Consider the following 22,154-nt stretch of genomic DNA (forward strand, 5'->3'; position numbering starts at 1 on the left):
ACTAGTTCTACTTATGATCCAATCTAGACTTAAAAATATAGGTCTTCAGAAATGACAAGCTAGGGAATTCTACAACGTAGGGCCGTCTTGAGGATTTTACTTTCAAGTTTCCATTGCTGTTTTACTTGAATCACACTTCATAGGGTGCATTAGACACTAAGGACCTTAATCTGGCACATGCACATACTATTTAGCTATATGTATGGCAAAACTAGAATAAGAGAGGACAGTGGTCAGAAGGAACCATTCTGATAAACTAGTCTGACCTCCTGTATAACACAGGTCATAGAATTTCCACCAAAAATTTTTTAGAGCTTATCTTTTAGAAAAACATTCAATTCTGATCTAGTGATGGAGAATACACTATGACCCCTGGTAAATTGTTCAAATGGTAATCACTCTCACTGTAAAAAAATTTATTTCCAATCTGAATTTGTCTAGCTTCATCTTCCAGCCATAGAATTGTTTTATACCCTTCTCTGCTGGATTGAAGATTCCTTTGTTAAATATTTGTTCCCCATGTAGATACATATAGACTGCAATCAAATCACCTTTTAGTTAAGCTAGATTGAGCTTCTTGAGTCTATCACTATAGGCATGTTTTCTAATCCTTTAATCAGTCTTGGGGCTCTTCTCTGAACCCTCTCCAATTTATCAACAGCCTTCTTGAATTGGGGCACCAAAAATGGGCACAGTGTTCCAGCAGCAGTCATTCCAGTGCCAAATATAGAGACAGAATAACCTATCTTCTCCTACTAGAGAGATTTCCTGTTTATACATTCCAGGATCTCATTAGCTCTTTTGCCCACAGCATCACACTGGGAGCTCATGTTCAGATGATCATCCACCACAATCTCCTAATCTTTTTCAGAATCACTGCTTCCCAGGATAGAGTCCCCCATCCTGTAAACGTGGCCTACATGCTTTGTTCCTAGATATAATACATTTATATTTAGCTATATCAATACTTATATTGTTTCCTCGCACCCAGTTTCAAAGCAAGCCAGATCGCTCCGAAGCAGTGACCTGTCCTCTTCATTATTTACCACTCCCCAACGACTGTCTCATCTGCAAATTTTATCAGTGATAATTTTGTTTTCTTCCAGGTTATTGATAAAAGTGTTAAATAGTGTAGGATCAAGAACCGATCCCTGTGGGACTCCACTGGGAAAAACACCCGCTTGATGACCATTTCCTGTTTACAATTACATTGAGACCAATCAGTTTGCCAGTTTCTAAAATGTGTGTCATGTTAATTTTATACTGTTCTACTTTTAACCAAAATGTCATGCAGTACAAAGTAAAATGCCTTACAGAAAGAAGTATAAGCATATAACCAACTATTATCTTTATCACCCAAACTGTTCTCACCAAAAAGACAAATTAATTTGACAAGATCTATTTTCAGTAAAACATGTTTATTTGCAATAATTACATTACCCTCCTTTAGTTCTTTATTAAACAAGTCCTGTATCAGCAACTCCATTGTCTTTCCCAGGATCCATATCAGGCTGACAGCCCTATGAATTACCCATGTCATCCAGTCAGCCCTTTTTATACATTGGAAGAAAGCTAATGCCAGATAGCACTTCTGGACTTTCCCCAGTGCTTCAAGACTTATTGAAAACAACCTTAACTATCCTGTAAGCTGCTCTGCCAGCTCTTTTGAAACCCTTGGATAAAAGTTATCTAGATCAGCTGATTTAAAAACATTTGTCCTTATTAGCTTCTGTTTAACATCCATTCCCCTAGTATTTCTGAAGGAAAGAGCAAATTCAGAACAGAAACATATATTGAACACGTCTATCTTTTGTGCATTATAATTGATAATATGATCATTTCCATCTACTAATGGACCAATACCAGGGCCAGGAGTCTTTGTTCCTAATATAATTTTTAAAACACTTTGATGTCCTTAACTCTGCAGGCCCTAGATTTCTCCTTGAGTCTCATCATTGTTCTATAATTCATAACTTTTAATTGATATTCATTACTGTCAACTTCCCCTTTCTTCCATTTGGTTATAATTTATTTATTTTTTTTTTTTATAGCTGTCTTCACTTCCCCTCTAAACCAAGTGGATTGTTTAACCAGTTCATCCCTCTTCCTTGATTGTGGCTTGTTTGGACATCTACTAAGGGTGTTCTTAAGTGATACCCAATCATTCACATTTTTTCTGATTAAATTCTTCCTCCCAGATTTGGCTCATAATTGTTTTCAGCATTGTGAAATTGGCCTTGATAAAGCAGCCGGTGTGCGTACACTGTGATACAGTATGGCCAGAGGGCAGCAGGAGAGGGTTAGAAGGGAGCCTTATTCCCTGTCGAGGGAAGAAAGTTTGCTATAGATTAATTAAAGCACCTGAAGCCAGTCACCTGATAAAAACCCCCTGCTTCAATCAGACAGGGGAAGGAGTTGAAGCAGAGTGGATTGGTGTTGAAGCAGAGAGCAGTTTGGAGGGAAGCAGAGGAAAGTTTGAAGAAGTGCTGCGGTGGGCTAAGACGACCAAGACTCTAGGTAAAGGGACACCTGGCTTGTGCAGAGGGAGGGCAGGAAGCCCCCACAAGCTGAAGGCCAGGAGAGGGAAGTAGCCCGGGGGAAGGAACCGCTAGTTCAAGTGGTTTACCGCCATCCCTAGGGCGCCTGGGCTGGGACCCGGAGTAGAGGGCGGACCTGGGTCCCTCCCTCCCTCCCCATTCCCCACCTCTAGGACACTAGTGGGGCAGTTAATATCCCAGTTCAGGGGCAAGAAATGGCACCCTGAACCCCACCCCCAAGAAGAGAAAGCGCAAGACCCATCATAGTAGTGCCAGCAATTTGTGCCCCCTTCCCCCGCCATACACAAAAAGCTGTGTTATCCAGCACTTTATCAACCAGAAAGCTCTATTAACTGGCATTTCTGATATCTCCCAATACAAATCTTCAATCTAGTAACTAGTATACTGCCTAGGAGGTAATGCAATTGCACATTCTGCACTCTATTTTTGTGCAAAAGAGGCGGAAGACAAGTTAGCAAGCTGTTATCAGGGATTTTTTCAAAAAAGCATCTTCCAGGGCATGTCATAGGGTCATTACAGATTCATCCCAATCACCTAAACCTTCTACATCTACAATAATTGATGTTGATAATGATGAACCTGAGGAACCGCAAGATCCTGAAGTGCCTTCTGAATCATTGATTAAATTATATTCAATATAGTTTTAGTGTTAAGAGTATTTTTAGTGATCTGGGAGTACACCATGCACTGCCCATAGTGATATGTAGTGTCATAAAATAACCTGCTCTTTAGAAAAATTTACCTGTATACACCTAAGTGCTTCAAGAAACCAACAACTCTCCAGTGCAGTACTACTACTGGATTGGTGAGTACCTGTATACTATTTTAGACTTTATTCATTTTATTGTATTCTAATTCTTTGACAATTGGTATTCCATTGGTAAGTACAACTCTTAGTTAGCTAGAATTTTTGACTAACCAGCACCTCCTATTCCCCCAACATGCTGGATAACGTATCTTTTACTGTATTGTTGGTCTGAACTTTATTCTTCTTGCACATTGGTAACTCTGATCAAGTCACGATCACTTGTGTCTGAGACATCGTCTACACTTTAGAGTTAGGTCAACGTAAGGCAGCAACGTTGACCTAACTCTTTAAGCATCTATAATGTTGCTCCCGCCAATGTAACTCGCTCACTATACTGATTTAATAATTCCAACTCCACAAGAGGTGTAGAGTCAATATCAATGTAGTTAGGCAGACGCAGTGTCAGTGCAGACACTGTTGCTTACATCGACTGTTGCTGCCTTTCAGAAGCCATCCCACAATTCCCTACACTGCCAGTTAAGTAGATGCAAGTGCTCCTGGTGAGGACGCACACCTCTGATGTGCGTAGTGTGGACATGCAAAAGTGATTCAATTAAATTACTGTGCTGGCTAAATGTCGACGTAACTTAGGTCAACATAATTTTGTAGTGTAGACATAAGCTACCCTTAATTTTTATTTCTGTGATCAGTTCCTCTTTGTCTGCTAGGACATGGTCTAATAAAAAATTCCCTCCTGTTGGCTCCAACACTTCTTGAGTTAGGAACTGTCATCTAGAATGTTTGAAAATTCAAGGTTGTTTTAGTACTGGTAGCGTAACACCTCAAAGCATGTGTCACTCAAATTGAAGTACCCCATGATCTCTCAGGTTTTTTCCCTACACATTATAGATACGTGCGTAAGGAAGCAGTCATCCTGTTCCCTAGTGCGATTTGGTGTTCTGTTACAGACACCAACCAACATCCCATCTTGTGCTTTATCTGCAAGGACACTGATCCATAACATTCCAATTATGCAAATCAGCCCACCAGGTTTCAGCAATACCAACTGGACTAAATTTATGGTCATGAATGAGCAATTCCAATGCCTCGTTTATTATGCCGGTTCTTTACCAAGGGAAAAATAACACATACCCACTAATTGCAAAGTCAAGGGACGAGTGCCCAATTTGGTAAAATTAGGAAAAAAGTTGGTGACCAGTTCCATCATATGCCAAAAAATTCCTACCAGAAACACCACCTTAGATGTAAAAAAATTACTCTGTTTTATGTTTATATTTGAATTCAGCTGTCACTGCAATAAGCACTATACATGTAAGTAAAAAAAATGTGTTGCTAAAATATATATATATTTTTTGCAAGAAGTAGTTAAATGTGTTACCATACCATAAAATACATTTAGTACATAAACAAGCTCAAAGGAAGGATGCTCTTTGGTTGCAGCTATATAACCAACATTAGAGTAGTGGTCCCGAGGTGGGTGCGGGATCTTCTGTGGTGCCGGAATCGGCACTGCTGGGGGAGCACTGCGCACCGAGGCGCTCGGGCCCGTGTCTTGAGAAGGCTGCAATGCAGACTCCATGAGGAGTTGCTTGAGTTGACTTTCCCTCTCTTTTCTTGTCTGTGGCTTGAAAGCCTTACAGATTTTACAGTTGTCAGCCTGATGGCCCTCCCCCAGACACGTAAGGCAGGAGTCGTGGGGATCGCCCATAGGCATGGGCTTGTTACAAGACTTGCAAGGCTTGAAGCCCTGCAACAGCATGCTCCAGAGCCCCACAGGGCAGTTGATGAGTGCTAAACTGCCCTCAACAACTGAACTCCGCTTAACACTAGAGAGAAAAATACTTAACAGTAACTATTAACAATTAACTAACAATGATTAAGATAAGCTAGGGATTAGTGGAGCACTTGAGAAACCAAGAGACCACTGCTCAAGAACTGAAGGGGGGTCGGGCCGGCAGGGCCTTATATAGATCGCCATATTGGCGCCACTCCAGAGGGCTCCCCAGCCGGCCCGATGGGTAGCTGCTAGGGAAAATGTTTCCGACTTCTGTGCACGCGGCGCGTGCGCACACCTAACTGGATTGATATGAGCAATCACTCGAAGAACACTGCCCATTATAAATTTTTCATGCTGGCTATCGGCCTCAGGCTGAATTTTTTGGAAATTTCTGCCAAAACACTCCAGCCAAGAAAGAGACTAAGTTCTTTTTTGATGTTAAAAAAATTCTGTTAGCCTTTTCTTTGGAAAGCTTTAGCAAACCCAAGCTCTAGAACAGAGACTTGAAATTTGGCAGGGGACAGTTTGTGTCAAGGATGTGCCTTTTGCCATTCCCTTTTCTCAGCAATCATAGTTTGCACAACCTCAGAGGAGACTTGCTAGAGATTAACAGCCAAAATCTCATCCTCACTGAGAATGCTTGAGACTCTGACTGCTCCTAGTGCTGATCAGACTGTGAATGTGTCATCCCCACAGATCACTGAACATGCTCCAGTCCTCACAGCTTTAGTGTAGATCAGCCATAAGAGTAGCTAGTGTGATAAGTTGGTGTGAAGATTTAGTATCAACGATTCTGTAGAAGCTGTAAGTCGACCTAAGTTACATAACTTACAGTAACTGAAGTAGAGTAACTGAACTCAACGCAACTTAGGTCAACTTAAAGCAGTGTCTACACTGTGCTGTGTAGACGGGAGACGTACTGCTACTGACTTACCTTACACTTCTTGGGGAGCTGGAGTACAGAAGTCGACGGGAGAGCTCCCTCCCATCAACTTAGCAGGTCTTCACCAGACCTGCTATGTTGACACTGCTGCATCGATCACAGCAATGCCAATTTAGCCATAAGTATAGACAAGCCCTATGTGAAACTAGTTACCTCGATCAATAGGATCTGGGTATCTAACTCTTAGGGCTTATACACGTTAGCACTTACTTTGATATAATTTAAGTCACTCAGAGGTGTGGAAAAGCCACCCCCCTAAGCAACACAAGTTACACTGATCTAAGCACCAGTGTGGACAGCACTATGTCGGCAGGAGAAGCTCTCTCCTGCCGACACAGCTACTGCCGCTCGTGCAACGGGAGAGTTTTCTACCATTGGCATTAAAGCGACTGCACCAGCAGCAGTGGCGTAGCTACATCGGTACAGGTGTGCCTCGCTGTAGTGATTCTAGTGTAAACTAGTCCTTAGGGTATGTCTACACTGTAAAACAAAAACACCTGCAGGGATGAGTCTCAGAGGCCAGGTCAATTGACTCAACCTCACAGGGCGCAGGTGGCAGGGATAAAAATAGCAGTGTAAATGCTCCCTCTTGGGCTCCAATCCGGACTCTGAGACCCTCCCTCATGTCAGGTTTCACCACCCAGGCTGGAATAGCTAACACTGCTATTTTTGGCTCCACAGTCCAAACCAGAGTCAACTGACCTAGGCTCTGAGACTCAATGCCTCAGGAGTTGTTTTGTTTTGTTTTTGCAGTGTGGACATGCCCTAAAGCTCCTTTGAAAATTCCAGCCTTAGATGCCAAAGGTAAATCAATCAGTCAGGTTACATTGTTATTAAGTGATGTTGGAGCCAATCATCACTCAAGAAAGTATGACATTATTTCCTTGCTGTAACTAACACAATCTTCATCCTGCAGTCATCTGCCTGTTATTTAGTACAAGTGAAGGCAAATAGCACCAATAAGAAATTGACTTGAAATATAATTTTTGGATATGCATAAAAAAAATTAAAGGTCACTAAAATCAAATTATTTAAATAGCTAATCTGCTCGTGTGTCAATTAATTTTGCAAAAGTGCACATACAAATGAGCTAATTTTGCTTCAACCTATATATCTGTAGTTGGCAATATAAAACTGGATGAGGAGAAGTTTGATGTCACATCAGGACCAGGATTAGAGCATAAGCACTATAGGTCTATGCCTAGGGATGGTTTCACAATAAAGTTTAACAGAGTATATTTTAGAAAACCTCAATTAAATTAAGGCTGATACTAAAGAATCCAAGAAAGCACCCTATGACGTGTCCTTGTTTACTTTAAAAAATGTTCTAGTGACTTCTGTAGATATGTCGTCACTGCTTTCATTAATGTGACCTGAGTTAACTGATCTTTGTCTTTCTTCAGCCAACTGAAATAGCTTGAGTGTTTTGGACTGCTCCATGTCTCTCAGGGGAGCATTCATTTTAAGACCAGCACCTCTGGGGGGTTCCCCTCTCCCACTGCCCCATCCCCAAACAGAAAACTGCATGTGGCAGGAAAAAAAGTCAAGGGGACTTGGCCCACCCACACAAACGGACATACCCTGATTTCTAGGTTAATTACTGGAGGAGGCTCCTCCGGCCCCCTTCTGCTACTCTTGCCTCTAAAGAGAGTGGAAGAGAAGAGGGGAGCAGACTCCAATACTGCCATGCCTGCTAGTACCAGGGGGATAGAGGCCCTGTGACAGTGCATTTATGTAGGGAGGAGGACCCTCAGCAATACAACTCCAAGTGGGGGCAGGAACAGTGTGTGGAACACAAAATTAGAGCCATAGAACGTTCCCTTGTATTGCGGTGCCTCTATGGGGCTGCTTTGCCTTAAAACACTCCTTGGTCGCCCGCCTTAATCACACATTTAGTCAGCCATGTTATACATGGGTTAGGAGCAAAAAAAGCCACAACAAAAAAAACAAAAACAAGATGGGATTGGAAAAAGGGGTGTGATTAAGGACCTACATCTGATGTGACAACCACACCAATCAGAAGTGAACTGAATTATTCACAGGATAACAACAGAGGAATAAGGATGGGGAAGGGAGGACAGCTATGGAAGGAAGCACTCACAAGGTAACATTGTACATCTGTGAAATTCACAGATAAAATGATAGCACTGGAATGGAGAGATCGTGGACAGAAGAATTTCTTAAAGCACCTTTAACTCTTACATTTCTGTAACACATTCAAATATTCAAGACCATGTTGGGTTTTTTTTGGGGGGGGGGGGGCAGGGGTGTTTGTTTTTTAATTGTAAAACAAAACAAAAAAGATAAAATGGCTATAGACAATGCATATATGCTGTGCACTGGTGGACTAATTATAAGGCCAGAAGGAAACACTGATTCAGCCTGAACTACATACCACAATCCGTAGGACTCCCTTGAATTAATTCCTGTTTGAATTAGGGCACATCTTTTTAAATGAAGATTGCACCTTTTTCTAATATTTTCAATGATAGAGAATCCCTGGTGGTCTCAAGGATTTTCACCAGTATTGGAGGGCAGAGCCGTCCCTAGGGTACGGCAAATCGGGGTGACCACAACGGGCCTCCCTTCCCCCACATTTCATGAGGAGGCAGGCCGGGAGGTGAGGTGGGAGGTGGGCGAGCGGGAGTGAGGAGGAGCTCCCCCCAGCAGATAAAAACTCGGCACCAATATCCTGGGCCCTGCACCCCCCTAGGGACAGCCCTGCAGGAGGGAATAAGGAGTGATGTCATTCACATTTTTCTGAAGTGACTTAGGTGGTATGTACATGCACTTCGATACATGATGAATGTAAAACATATTAGATAACAGTAATATCATCAGTGGAAGACCTCATAAAAACAATTCCCCACTATTTAATTTTCTGAAGTACTTCCAGAATCTAGAGACGGACTAGATAACCTAATAGGTTTCTTCTATCTCCCGGCCAACACAAGGTTGTTCCCTATTGTACATTTACTATGGTTGTTTGATTTGGTCCAGCAGAGTTTTAAGTGTCCCAAGCAACAGGATTTCCACCATTTTCCACCAGCCAAACATCTCAAAGAAGCTTACTCCTAATATTCTATTTAAGTGTCTTCCTTTAATTTCATCTCATTATGCCTTGTTATACCTCACCATTTTCAGTGTTTACATCTTACAAATTTCTATATTAATCCCCACCATTTATTCCCTTAGCCACAATCTATTATTTAGCTCTTTCCATCTTTACTCATAAAGACAAAAATCCTTCAAACACCCTAACTTCTGATGTTTTCTTTGAACATCCTTCAGTTAGTCAATATCTTTTATGGCACTGAGTAGGCTAGACCTGAACATAGTATTCCTGTTGCTCCTGTAGTAGGACCGAATACAGAGGGACTATGACATGAGACCTCTGCATATGCAGCCAAAAGTTACATTTTTGTTTTGTGCTGCTATCACTTTGCAAATTTATGCCTGACTTGCTATCCACTATATCACTTTTTCTATTGCTATCATTTCTTCCCAGATTACTAATTTCTGGGTCCATACAATGTTTTCCCTTTAGAAGCACTATTAGCTTGCATTTTTTCAACTTGAAGCTCATTTAGTTATTTTCTGCTCATGTTTATAATGTAAGTCACCCTCTTGATCCTCGCTGATGTTTGTAAATCTTCCTAATTTAACTTCTACATTTTCATTAACTTGATTTTTACTATCTGTCACAGACCATTAAGATATCAGACCTAGCAGATCCTTTGAGATTCCTCACAGACACTTCCCTGCAACAAAATGATTTTGGTGGTTAGCTTAACTTAAAAAAAAAAAAAAAAAAAAAAAAAAAAAAAAAAAAGAGAGAGGAAGGAGAGATAAAGACAAGGTAAAGTTATTGGTTAGGAAGGTTGTTTTCTTAACATTCAACCCATGCACAATGGGTGCTACTACAAAAAAAAAAAACCCACAAAACATATGTTCAATTCAATATTTGAATTTTAAAGGTCAACATTTTGTAGGAGATTTAACTGCATTAACTTACACTTTCCCTTTTCATCCTCTAAGACCCTACTCCTGCGAACAAACATGCATAACCGTGCTCATGAGCAGTCCCACTGAAGACATGCATTTCTCCAATTATTTTGATGGCTGTTGTTTTTAAGGTTTATATGTCATAGTGAACAATTAAGTCTGCTATATTTTTTTTAAGCGATGTGAGTAATATGACATCTCAGTACATTTGCTACTGAATCGTTGCCCAGTGGGGGAAGAAACTGGGATTTTTATCAGTTAACGTGTTCAATTACTGGAGTGTTTATTAAGTGCCATTCTACTGTACATTATTTACAACTGCTCCCATGTCCTTTTTTAAAAAAAAAAGTTTCACTGTTAACTATTTTCCAGTTGAAATATTGGATTCCACAAAATGCTGTCAAATGAATTTTTTTTTTATTTATTTTTTAAAGTGAAGGGTTTGTTTACAATGAAGGTTAACAAAGTAAGCTTTTGGAGACTTTCACAAATCAGTGAAGGCAAATATTAAAGGATCCAAAAAGCACTATCATGTCACACATCCCTGTTTACTTTACTTTAAAATGTTTTCGGGACTATGAAGACTACCATGTACGAATCTCAACCATGGGAAGACAAGACAGTATGAAAATTCTTTTAAAAAAACATAGCACTCTGAACCACTGCCACAAATGAGATGCACAGGTGGGAAAGTGTGAGGGGATGACACGAGAATGACAACTTGGTTTCTTCAGTCTTACCTTTGGGCTGCTGTTTTTACTACTGGTATCTGCGCATGAGCATGTTGAAAACGTCTACCGTGCACTACGGTTCCTGGACAAGTTATATTCTGGGAATTTTCACTGTAAACATTACAGAAAGTTACAAGATTAACAAACTGCAGAAACAATGAAAAAAGCAAAGAAATGTCATGAAGCTAATCAGCAACTAAAATAATATAATACTCAAATTATGTAACTACATTGCTTTGATAAAGAAGCAGCATAGTTAGAAGTGAGGATTCTCAGCCTCTCCTGACTTGCGGGCCCATAAACCACACATGGTTTCTTGTTGTGACTCAACTGCTACAATCTTTTGCAATGATCCTTTGCAGTCACAAACCTCTAATTTGAAAATGTTATAAAATATCTAACAAAAAAAAAAATAGAAAACATCTAGATTAAGTATTGTACACGGAACCGGAAATCAATGTCTCTAGTTCTAATCCTGGCTGTGCTGAAGTCTACCTCTGTGCCTTTATGAGCATAACTGCCATACCAAAACAGCCCAGCATTTTACTGTTGACATTGGCCAGTACCAAACTTTTTAAAGGAAGGGACAAAAATCTGCATAACAGACCATTATCGAATATTTTGCCAAAAAGGAACATTTCTTCCTAACCTGAGGAAGCTTGTGGTTGGCTAAGATATTAGATACTATAAAATAATAGGTATGTTGACATAAGCCTTTATTCAATGCTGATAAGCTCTTGGTCTCAAAGTATTTTGTGGCCATGAGTTCCCTAGGTTAATTAGGCATTGACGGGAAAAATATTTCCCTTTACTTTTAATTTAGCTGCCTTAATTTTCATTCATTCCTTTGATTTTTGTTTTGTTGGATTTTTTTTTAGTTTTTGTTTTAAGTCAGGGGTTCTCAAACTGGGGGTCAGGACCCCTCAGGGGGTTGCAAGGTTATTATATGGGGGGGGGTCATGAGCTGTCAGCCTCCATCCCAAGCCCCGCTTTGCCTCCAGCATTTCTAATTGTGTTAAATATACAAACAAGTGTTTTTAATTTATAAGGGGGGGTCACACTCAGAGGCTTGCTATGTGAAAGGGGTCACCAGTACAAAAGTTTGAGAACCACTGTTTTAAGTCTTAGGTTTCTTCCTACTTTTTTTTTTTTTTTTTAAAAAGCAGTCCTAATCTAGTCACACAGTCATTTAGAAGTTTTTTCATGACTAATCACTTGCTCATCTCTGGAGCCCTTCTACCTTTGGTATACTTTTTTTTGAGATATGGTTACCAAAATTTAGCATGGCATTCATGATATGGGAAAAATCACCACGTTTTATAATGGAATAATATTTTCTAGTATTTTCTCCCTCCCCCCTTTATAAATTTTAGCATGATGAGTAATCAATATGAATGGAAATCAAAAGAGTAGAGGTTTTCATTGAGTTGTCCACAATCATGAACAGCTCTTTTTCTAGTGCGATTCACATTACTGGATTCTAAATCAATGTTAATGAGTAGTTCAAATTATTCCTTCCCATATACACATGAAGTTCATTGTTGACTAATGCAAGGTCACTACACATCATCAGTATTTACCTAGCTTTGTTAGGTCCTTTTCTTATCATAGGATTCTTGTCATATCTTGACTTAAATAGTTTTGTGCAATCCACAAAAGTCTGACTTCACTATTCACTTCCCTTTCCAAATCATTAACATATTGAACACCAACCAATTCAAAAAAAAATCACTGCTTAAAACCTGTGAGCTTCCCCAGCTACGTACACACACTCCCTCTAGCTCCACCTCAGATGCGGACACTCCAGGCTTCTAATTTAACACCTCTGAACATAAGAACGCAAGAACAGCCATACTGGGACAGACCAATACCAGGTGCCCCAGAGGGAATGAACAGAATAGGTAATCACCAAGTGATCCATTCCCTGTCACCCATTCCCGGCTTCTGGTAAATAGAGGCTAGGAACACCATCACTGCCCATCCTGGCTAATTGCCATTGATGGACCTATCCTCCATGAATTTATCGAGTTTTTAAACCGTGTTATAGTCTTGGCCTTCACAACATCCCCTGGCAAAGAGTTCCACAGGTTGACACTGCATTGTGTGAAAACATACTTCCTTTTGTTTGTTTTAAACCTGCTGCCTATTAATTTCATTTGGTGACCCCTAGTTCCTGTTATGAGAAGGACTAAATAACACTTTATTTACTTTCTCCATACCAGTCATGAGTTTATAGACCTCAATCATATCCACCTTTAGTCGTCTCTTTTCCAAGCTGAAAAGTCCCAGTCTTCTTAACTTTTTCCATACCCCTAATCATTTTTGTTGCCCTTTTCCGAACCTCTTCCAATTCCAATATATCTTTTTTGAGATGTGGCTACCACATCCGCACACAGTATTCAAGATGTGGGCATACCACTGATTTATATAGAGGCAATATGATATTTTCTGTCTTATTATCTATCCATATATTAATGATTCCCAACATTCTGTTTGCTTTTTTGACTGTCACTGCACACTGAGTGGATGTTTTCAGAGAACTAGCCACAACGACTCCAAGATCTTTCTTGAGTGGTAACAGCCAATTTAGACCCCATTCATTTTATATGTATAGTTGGGATTATGTAAAAAGCAACAGAGGGTCCTGTGGCACCTTTAAGACTAACAGATGTATTGGGGCATAAGCTTTCGTGGGTGAATGCCCACTTCGTCAGATTATGTTTTCCAATGTGCATTACTTTGCATTTATCAAGATTGAATTTCATGCGCCATTTTGTTACCCAGTCACCCAAGTTTTGAGAGATCCTTTTGTACTCTTCGCAGTCTGCCTGGGACTTAATTATCTTGAATAGACAACATGGGGACAACATGGCAGAAAGCAAGAACAGAGTCAACAATGGAACTTCTTAACTATAGAAGCTTTACTCAAAGCACTCTAGAGTTACAGATCTTTGAAAGTAACTGCAGTCCTGAGATACACCCTCCCTTGGGCTGATCTTACCCTTTCTGTGAGTCTGAAGCATTTCAGGAAGGCAGAGTCCCTCCTGCCTTCTTTCTTCTGTAAGTACTCCTTATATTTGGCGATGGTTACTCCTAATCCCCACTCCCTCCTACACAAAAAAGAATCCTACTCTTAAATAGGGTCTCCCCTCTATGGCATGCACATAACTGAAGCTCCAGCCACACCTCCCTCTTGCTTGCCTGACTGGCAAGCCCCTGAGTAGAAAAGCCATTGTTACATGAAGCTGGGCCAGCAGTTGAGAGCCAATCAAAATCAATAGCTGTTGGTGTCTAACACCCTTCCTAGGCAAGACAACTATCTGAATGCAGTACAATAGGTTATCCCTGGCGGAAGGAGGGCAGATGTGCGCACACCACTGAATGTGCACATACCACTGAGTACACAGATTCCTTGTTTTCAGGTCCGGTGCCTCGTACTACAATGGCTCCTGGCTACCGAGAGCAGAAACTGCAGGGAAACACCTGCTTTGCAGCTATAGCCTTGGGCTTGAGCATGCTCAGTGCAAATGGAATCTTCAGACAATTTAACTGCCAAACTAACAAGTCTCTATTAAGTATATGTGAACTGCCGTTTCTGGGAGGCTATTCACTTGGCCAATTTGGGCAGGTTTTCATGGGAGTGACAAAAGGCACATGACTGAAACCAGGATGACAGCCCTGCCAAATTTCAAGACCATACTCCAAAGCATGAAGATGCTAAAACTTCCCAATGAAATGGACATAAGTACTTAATATGGGCAAAATAATATATTTCTCCCTAACTTTGTTCTGAGAAACAGTTGGACCAATTTTGCTGAAACATTAAAAAAATAAATAAGCTCCAGGCACACACCAGGCACGGGAAATTACAGTCTGAATGGCTGTTATAAACAACAACTGAAACCGTGTCTTGCAACTGAAAGTGTTTGGCAACCTGAAGTATAGTTTGCTACCAGTTCCACCTATAATCAGATAAGAAGTGACTACAGGGCTCTGGGAGTAAGGGTGAAGGAGTTGGGAGTGCAGGTGGTGTTCTCTTTGATCATTCTGATAAAGGGTAGGGGGTGGGGCCCAGGCAGAGATAGATGCATCCTGGAGGTGAATGCCTGGCTGCGAAGATGGTGTCGCCAGGAAGGCTTCGGCTTCCTTAACCACGAGATGCTGTTCCAGCAAGAAGGCCTGCTAAGCAGAGATGGGGTCCTATTGAGGAAGAGGAAGAGCATATTTGGATACAGACTGGCTAACCTAGTGAGGAAGGCTTTAAATTACATTTGAAGGGGACAGGTGACCGAAGCCCACAGGTAAGTCAAAAACATGGCAGACCTGGGAGAAGGGTCAGAATTTGGGGGGGGGAGCATGGGCTGTTATAGCAGAGATAAAGAAGAGACAAGACAGAACTGGAGGGGGGGAATCAAATCAGTATCTTAGATGTCTGTATACTAATGCGAGAAGTATGGGGAATGAACTGGAAGAACTCGAAATGCTAGTAAATAAACACAACTATGACAGTTGGCATCACGTGGTACAGCTTGCTCAGGAATGACCGGCAGAGAAAAAAGGGAAAAGGTGTTGCATTATATATTAAAAATGCATATGCTTGGACTGAGGTGGAGATGGAAATAGGAGACAGACTTGTTGAATGTCTCTGGGTAAGGATAAAAGAGGTAAAAAACAAGGGTGAGGTCATGGTAGGGGTCTACTACAGACCACTTAACCAGGCAGAAGAGGCTTTTTTAAAAAAAACACAAGTAACGATCATCCAAAGCACAGGACTTGATGAGATGGGGGAATTCAACTACTCATGTCTGTTGGGAAAAATAACACAGCAAGGCACAGATTATCTAACAAGTTCTTGGAATGTATTGGAGACAATTTTTCATTTCATAAGGTGGAGAGAGCTACTAGGGGAGAGGCTGTTCTAGATTTGTTTTTGACAAACAGGGAGGAACTGGTTGAGAATTTGAAAGTGGGAGGCAGCTTGGGTGAAAGTGATCATGAAATGGTAGAGTTCATGATTTTAAGGAATGGTAAGAGGGAGAACAGCAAAATTAAGACAATGGATTTCAAGAAAGCAGACTTTAGCAAATTCAGGGAGTTGGTACGCAAGATCCCATGGGAAGCAAGTTTAAGGGGAAAAACAATTGAAGACAGTTGGCAGTTCTTCAAAAAAGAGACATTATTAAGGGCACAAATGCAAACTATCCCACTGCGTAGGAAAGAGAAAATATGGCAAGAGACCACCCTGGCTTAACTAGGAGATCTTCAATGATCTTTAAAAAAAGTCCTACAAAAAAGAAATTACAAAGGATTAATATAAACAAATAAGACAAGTATGCGGGGAGAAAATTAGAAAGGCCAAGGCACAAAATGATATCAAACTAGCTAGAGTCATAAAGAACAACAAGAAAGCATTCTACACATACATTACAAGCAAAAGACGACTAAGGACAGGATAGGTCCGTTACTTGGGGGGGGGGGGGGGGACAACAGAAAATGTAGAAATGGCAGAGGTGACTTCTTTGTTTCAGTTTTCCCCAAGTAGCTTGGTGGTGATTGGACGTCTAACATAGTGAATGTCAGTGAAAATGAGGTTGGATCAGAGGCTAAAATAGGAAAAAAACAAGTTAAAAATTACTTAGACAAGTTAGATGTCTTCAAGGTCACCAGGGCCTGGTGAAATGCATCCTAGAATACTCAAGGAGCTGACTGAGGAGATACCTGAGCCATTAGCAATTATCTTTGAAAAGTCATGGAAAACGGGAGACGACTGGAAAAGGGAAAATATAGTGCCAATCTCTAAAAAAGATAAATAAGGACAACCCAGGGAATTACAGACGAGTCAGCTTAACTTCTGTACATTGAACGATAACAGAGCAAATAATTAAGCAATCAATTTGCAAACATCTAGAAGATAATAAGGTGATAAGAAAGAGTTAGCATGGATTTGTCAAGAACAAATCATGTCAATCCAACCTGATGGCTTGTTACGCTGTCAAAGAAAGATTTGTGGATAGGGGGAAAAGCAGTAGACATGGTATACATTTTTTTTCCTCTTAATTAATTAGCCTCTTAGAGTTGGCATGAAAACTCCCACCTTTTCATGTTCTCTGTATGTGTATATATATCTCCTCACTATATATCCGATGAAGTGGGCTGTAGCCCACAAAAGCTCATGCTCAAATAAATGTTAGTCTCTACGGTGCCACAAGTACTCCTATTCTTTTTGCGAATACAGACTAACACGGCTGCTACTCTGAAACATGGTATATCTTGAATTTAGTAAAGCTTTTGATGTGGTCTCACATGACCATCTCAAACAAATAAGGGAAATGCAACCTAGATGGAGCTACAAGGTGGGTGCAAAACTGGTTGGAAAACCATTCCCAGAGAGTAATCATCAGTGGGTCACAGTCATGCTGGAAGGGCATAACGAGCGGGGTCCCGCAGGGATCAGTTCTGGGTCTGGTTCTGTTCAATATCTTCATCAATGATTTAGATAATGGCATAGAGAGTACACTTACAAAGTTTGCGGACAATACCAAGCTGGGAAGGGTTGTGAGTGCTTTGGAGAATAGGATTAAGATTCAAAATGATCTGGACAAACTGGAGAAATGGTCTAAAGTAAATAGGATGAAATTCAATATGGACAAATGAAAAAAAATACTCCATTTAGGAAGGAACAATCATTTGCACACATACAAAATGGGAAATGACTGCCTAGGAAGGAGTACCGCAAAAAGGGATCTGGGGGTCATAGTGGACCATCAGCTAAACACAATTGCAAGCCCCCCCCCCCCAAAAAAAAAAAGGAAAAATCATTCTGGGATGTATTAGCAGGAGGGTTGTAAGCAAGACACAAGAAGTAATTCTTCCACTCTACTCAGTGCTGATTAGGCCTCAACTGGAGTATTGTATCCAGTTCTGGGCGCCGCGTTTCAGGAAAGATGTGGACAAATTGGAGAAAGTCCAGAGAAGAGCAACAAAAATGATTAAAGGTCTAGAAAACATGACCTATAAGGGAAGATTGAAAAAAATGGGTTTGTTTAGTCTGGAAAAGAGAAGACTGATGCGGGGGTGGGGGGACGACAGGATAACAATTTTCAAGTACATAAAAAGGTTGTTACAAGGAAGAGGGAGAAAAATTGTTCTCCTTAACATCTGTGGATAGGACAAGAAGCAATGGGCTTGAATTGCAGCAAGGGAGGTTTAGGTTGGACATTAGGAAAAACTTCCTGTCAGGGTGGTTAAGCACTGAAATAAATTGCCTAGAGAGGTTGTGGAATCTCCATCATTGGAGATTTTTAGGAGCGGGTTAAGACAAACACCTGTCAGGGATGGTCTAGATCAGTGGTTCTCAGACTTCTGTACTGGTGACAGCTTTCACATAGCAAGCCTCTGAGTGTGAACCCCCCCCCCCCCCCCCCCCCACACACACACACACTTTTTTTGTATATTTAACACCATTATAAATGCTGGAGGCAAAGCAGGGTTTGGAGTGGAGGCTGACAGCTCGTGACCCCCCATGTAATAACCTCACCACCCCCTGAGGGGTCCCGACCCCAGGTTGAGAACCCCTGATCTAGAGAATACTTAGTCCTGCCATGAGTGCAGGGGACTGGACAAGATGACCTCTCGAGGTCCCTTCCAGTCCTACAATTCTAAGATTCTATAATGCATGCGCATTACTGTAACCATAACAGCTAGAGGCCCCCCCACACACACACTTTTTTTCTCTTTTTTTAATTAAAGCTGAGACCTGGTGTCAGTGCCCATCTGACCTGCACAATCCTCCTCACTGCCAGGTGTTCACCCACATGTTAGGAAAACACTGCTTTACAATACAGCTACATTAATTTAAAATGCTTTCCATCTGAGGATCTAAAACACCCTTACATAGGTGGGTTATATTATCCTCATTTTACAAATGGGGAGGGGGGGGGTGAGAAGAGAGGGGAGGCAAGGAGAAGAGGAATTCAAGCACAGTGATTTCCCAAGGTCTCAGACTATCACTGACAAATTCAGAAAGTTAATAAATCTCATCTGCTCACAATTAAATCACAGAATTAGCTGTAAGACTAAACTTTTCTGTCTGCTGAGAAATAGATATCCAAAACTCAAGAGAACTGCTACTGAGTAGCCTTTATATTGGACATCAGTGGGCACATTAATGTTCAAAATAAACAAACTGTTCACAATTATGTAAATCTAGCGAACAAAATAATATATAAAACAGGAAAAATATTTTTCTAGCCTTTCTTGTGATGCATGTAGTATATAAAACTTAGGAGATGCTGCACTTCAGTATTAAACGAAGATAACTGCTTGTAGGATAATCACATTCTCGGCCAGATTAAATGACCAAAGTCAGAAAAGTGGTTAGAGGTGAGTGATGCCAGTACTAGTTTCAACATCACCAAAAATATTCATTGCAGCCAAGGTGGTGTTTTTCATTCATGCCTTCATTAGTGATTTTAACTGTGTTTTGCACTTGTACTTTATTTGCCTAAAGAAAGGTTGAATCTCATTTGTTGATAACCATTAAAACAAATTTAGCTGCAACTAAATATAACCTAACGCTAAATTTGGTGCCTCTTTTTGTTAATCAAGAAGATATATGTATCTATGTACATTTATTTAAGCAACTCTATAGCTTACCTTACATTTGTTCAGTTTCTTCATTTTTACTTTATTATGTTAGAAAATGGTGAATAATGCTTGTGTTTGTCAGTCTGTTTGTTTGTTTGGAGGACCATGTGCTGTGGCTGGCAGTTGGAAGCTGTGAGCGTCAAAGGAAGGTTTGAAAGCTAGAAGCCTCTGGTAAGTGGCTGAGCCTTAATCAGTGGGCGGAGCATTCATACAGGCCAGGGCTTTATAAAGCAGCGCACAAGCGACTAGGGAGCTTTTGCGACCAGGGGCTGCTAACAGGAAGTTTCGCAAGGGAGTTTGGAAAGGGAGTGGGAAGGGGGCATGGGTCCCTTGCCAGTTCTATCTGTTTCCCTTTATTCCCCTTAAAACCTAAACTTCTTGCTTAAACAACCCTTTCAGCGGACAGGGGGCTGCAGATGGGAGTCTGATAGAGGGAGGCTTATGATGGTTAGGAAGACCCGCAACACCTGTGCCAGCACTGCTTCTATCTCCTCCACCTGCACCTGTAGCCAGACAGAGCGCCTGAGCATGGATGCTTCTACCCAGATCCTGGTGTGGTTTTGCAGAGACTGTAACTTGCAATTTCCACTTACTGATATCCAGGCTAGGGGGACCATCCAATGTGAAAGGTGTGTGCTGGTGGAATCTCTCAGGCAGCAGGTGGGAGAGCTACAGGAGGAGGTGGCTAGGTTGAGGAGCATCAGAATCCACGAGCAATTCCTGGACAGTGTCCATGTGGAGACAGCTGAGGTAGCTGTCCCAGTACACAGGACTGCTGACACACCACTGGTGGAGGAGGAGATGACTCAGGGTGGACACTGGCAGCTGGTTACTTCTGGCAGCAGGCAGTGCTCCACCCCTGCTCCGAACCCTCCCATCATGGTAATAGGTAACCGTTATGCTCTTCTTGATACAGGAAAAAAGGAATCACCCCCTACAGTAAAGGGGAAAAAGCCTCGTACCCCTAAGGTTGGGAGGTCTGCTGCCACCACTGCGAATAGGAAACGTAGGGTAGTGGTGGTCGGAGACTCTCTGCTGAGGGGGACGGAGGCGCCCATCTGTCGCCCTGACATTTCATCTCGGGAGATATGCTGCCTGCCGGGAGCCCGTATCCGAAACGTTACGGCGGCATTGTCGAGGATTATCCAGCCCTCTGACTACTACCCCATGCTACTCATCCATGTGGGCACAAATGATACAGCGCGGTGTGACACTGAGCAGATCAAGAGTGACTACAGGGCTCTGGGAGTACGGGTGAAGGAGTTTGGAGAGCAGGTGGTATCCTCTTCGATTCTTCCTGTCAAAGGTAGGGGGCCCAGGCAGAGACAGACGCATCATGGAGGTGAATGCCTGGCTGCGAAGATGGCGCTGCCAGGATGGTGTCACCTTTGGCTTCCTAGACCACGGGATGTTATTCGAGGAAGGACTGCTAGGCAGAGATGGCGTTCATCTTTCGAGGAGGGGAAAGACCCTATTTGGACACAGACTGGCTAACCTAGTGAGGAGGGCTTTAAACTAGGTTCGACGGGAACAGGTGAGCAAAGCCCACAGGTAAGTGGGAACATAGAGACCTGGGAGATGGGTCGGAAACAAGGGGGAGTGAGGGCTATATTGGCAGAGAGAAAGGAGGGTCAGGACAAAACTGGGAGGCAAGATCAAACCAGTATCTTAGATGCCTATATACAAATGCGAGAAGTATGGGTAATAAGCAGGAAGAACTGGAAGTGCTAATAAATAAACACAACTATGACATTGTTGGCATCACTGAAACTTGGTGGGATGATTGGAATGTTGGTGTGGAGGGGTACAGCTTGCTCAGGAAGGATAGACAGGGGAAAAAAGGAGAAGGTGTTGCCTTATAAAAAATGTACACACTTGGACTGAGGTAGAGATGGACATAGGAGATGGAAGTGTTGAGATTCTCTGGGTTAGGCTAAAAGGGGTAAAAAACAAGGGTTATGTCATGCTAGGAGTCTACTACAGGCCACCTAACCAGGTGGAAGAGGCTTTTTTTAAACAACTAACAAAATCATCCAAAGCCCAAGATTTGGTGGTGATGGGGGACTTCAACTATCCAGATATACGTTGGGAAAATAACACAGCGGGGCACAAACGATCCAACAAATTCTTGGACTGCATTGCAGACAACTTTTTATTTCAGAAGGTTGAAAAAGCTACTAGGGGGGAAGCTGTTCTAGACTTGATTTTAACAAATAGGGAGGAACTCGTTGAGAATTTGAAAGTAAAAGGCAGCTTGGGTGAAAGTGATCATGAAATCATAGAGTTTGCAATTCTAAGGAAGGGCAGAAGGGAGAACAGCAAAATAGAGACAATGGATTTCAGGAAGGCAGATTTTGATAAGCTCAGAGAGCTGATAGGTAAGGTCCCATGGGAATCAAGACTGAGGGGAAAAACAACTGAGGAGAGTTGGCAGTTTTTCAAAGGGACACTATTAAGGGCCCAAAAGCAAGCTATTCCGCTGGTTAGGAAAGATAGAAAATGTGGCGAAAGACCACCTTGGCTTAACCATGAGATCTTGCATGATCTAAAGAATAAAAAGGAGTAAAAAAAAAAAGGAAACTAGGACAGATTACCAAGGATGAATATAGGCAAACAACACAGGAATGCAGGGGCAAGATTAGAAAGGCAAAGGCACAAAATGAGCTCAAACTAGCTACAGGAACAAAGGGAAACAAGAAGACTTTTTATCAATACATTAGAAGCA

General features: G+C 41.6%; 1 protein-coding gene across 4 annotated transcripts in view; it reads right to left on the minus strand.

Moving 5' to 3' along the window:
* Positions 1-22,154, minus strand: part of SENP6 (SUMO specific peptidase 6) — a 150,288-nt gene that overhangs the window by 90,295 nt on the left and 37,839 nt on the right. For all 4 annotated transcript variants that reach the window (XM_054022714.1, XM_054022715.1, XM_054022716.1 and 1 more), the window contains one exon: positions 10,793-10,894. In XM_054022714.1, the coding sequence (XP_053878689.1) occupies positions 10,793-10,894 (102 nt within the window). The remainder of the gene's footprint in view (positions 1-10,792; positions 10,895-22,154) is intronic.

Source organism: Malaclemys terrapin, chromosome 3 (assembly GCF_027887155.1).
Source record: "Malaclemys terrapin pileata isolate rMalTer1 chromosome 3, rMalTer1.hap1, whole genome shotgun sequence".
NCBI lineage: Eukaryota > Metazoa > Chordata > Testudines > Emydidae > Malaclemys > Malaclemys terrapin.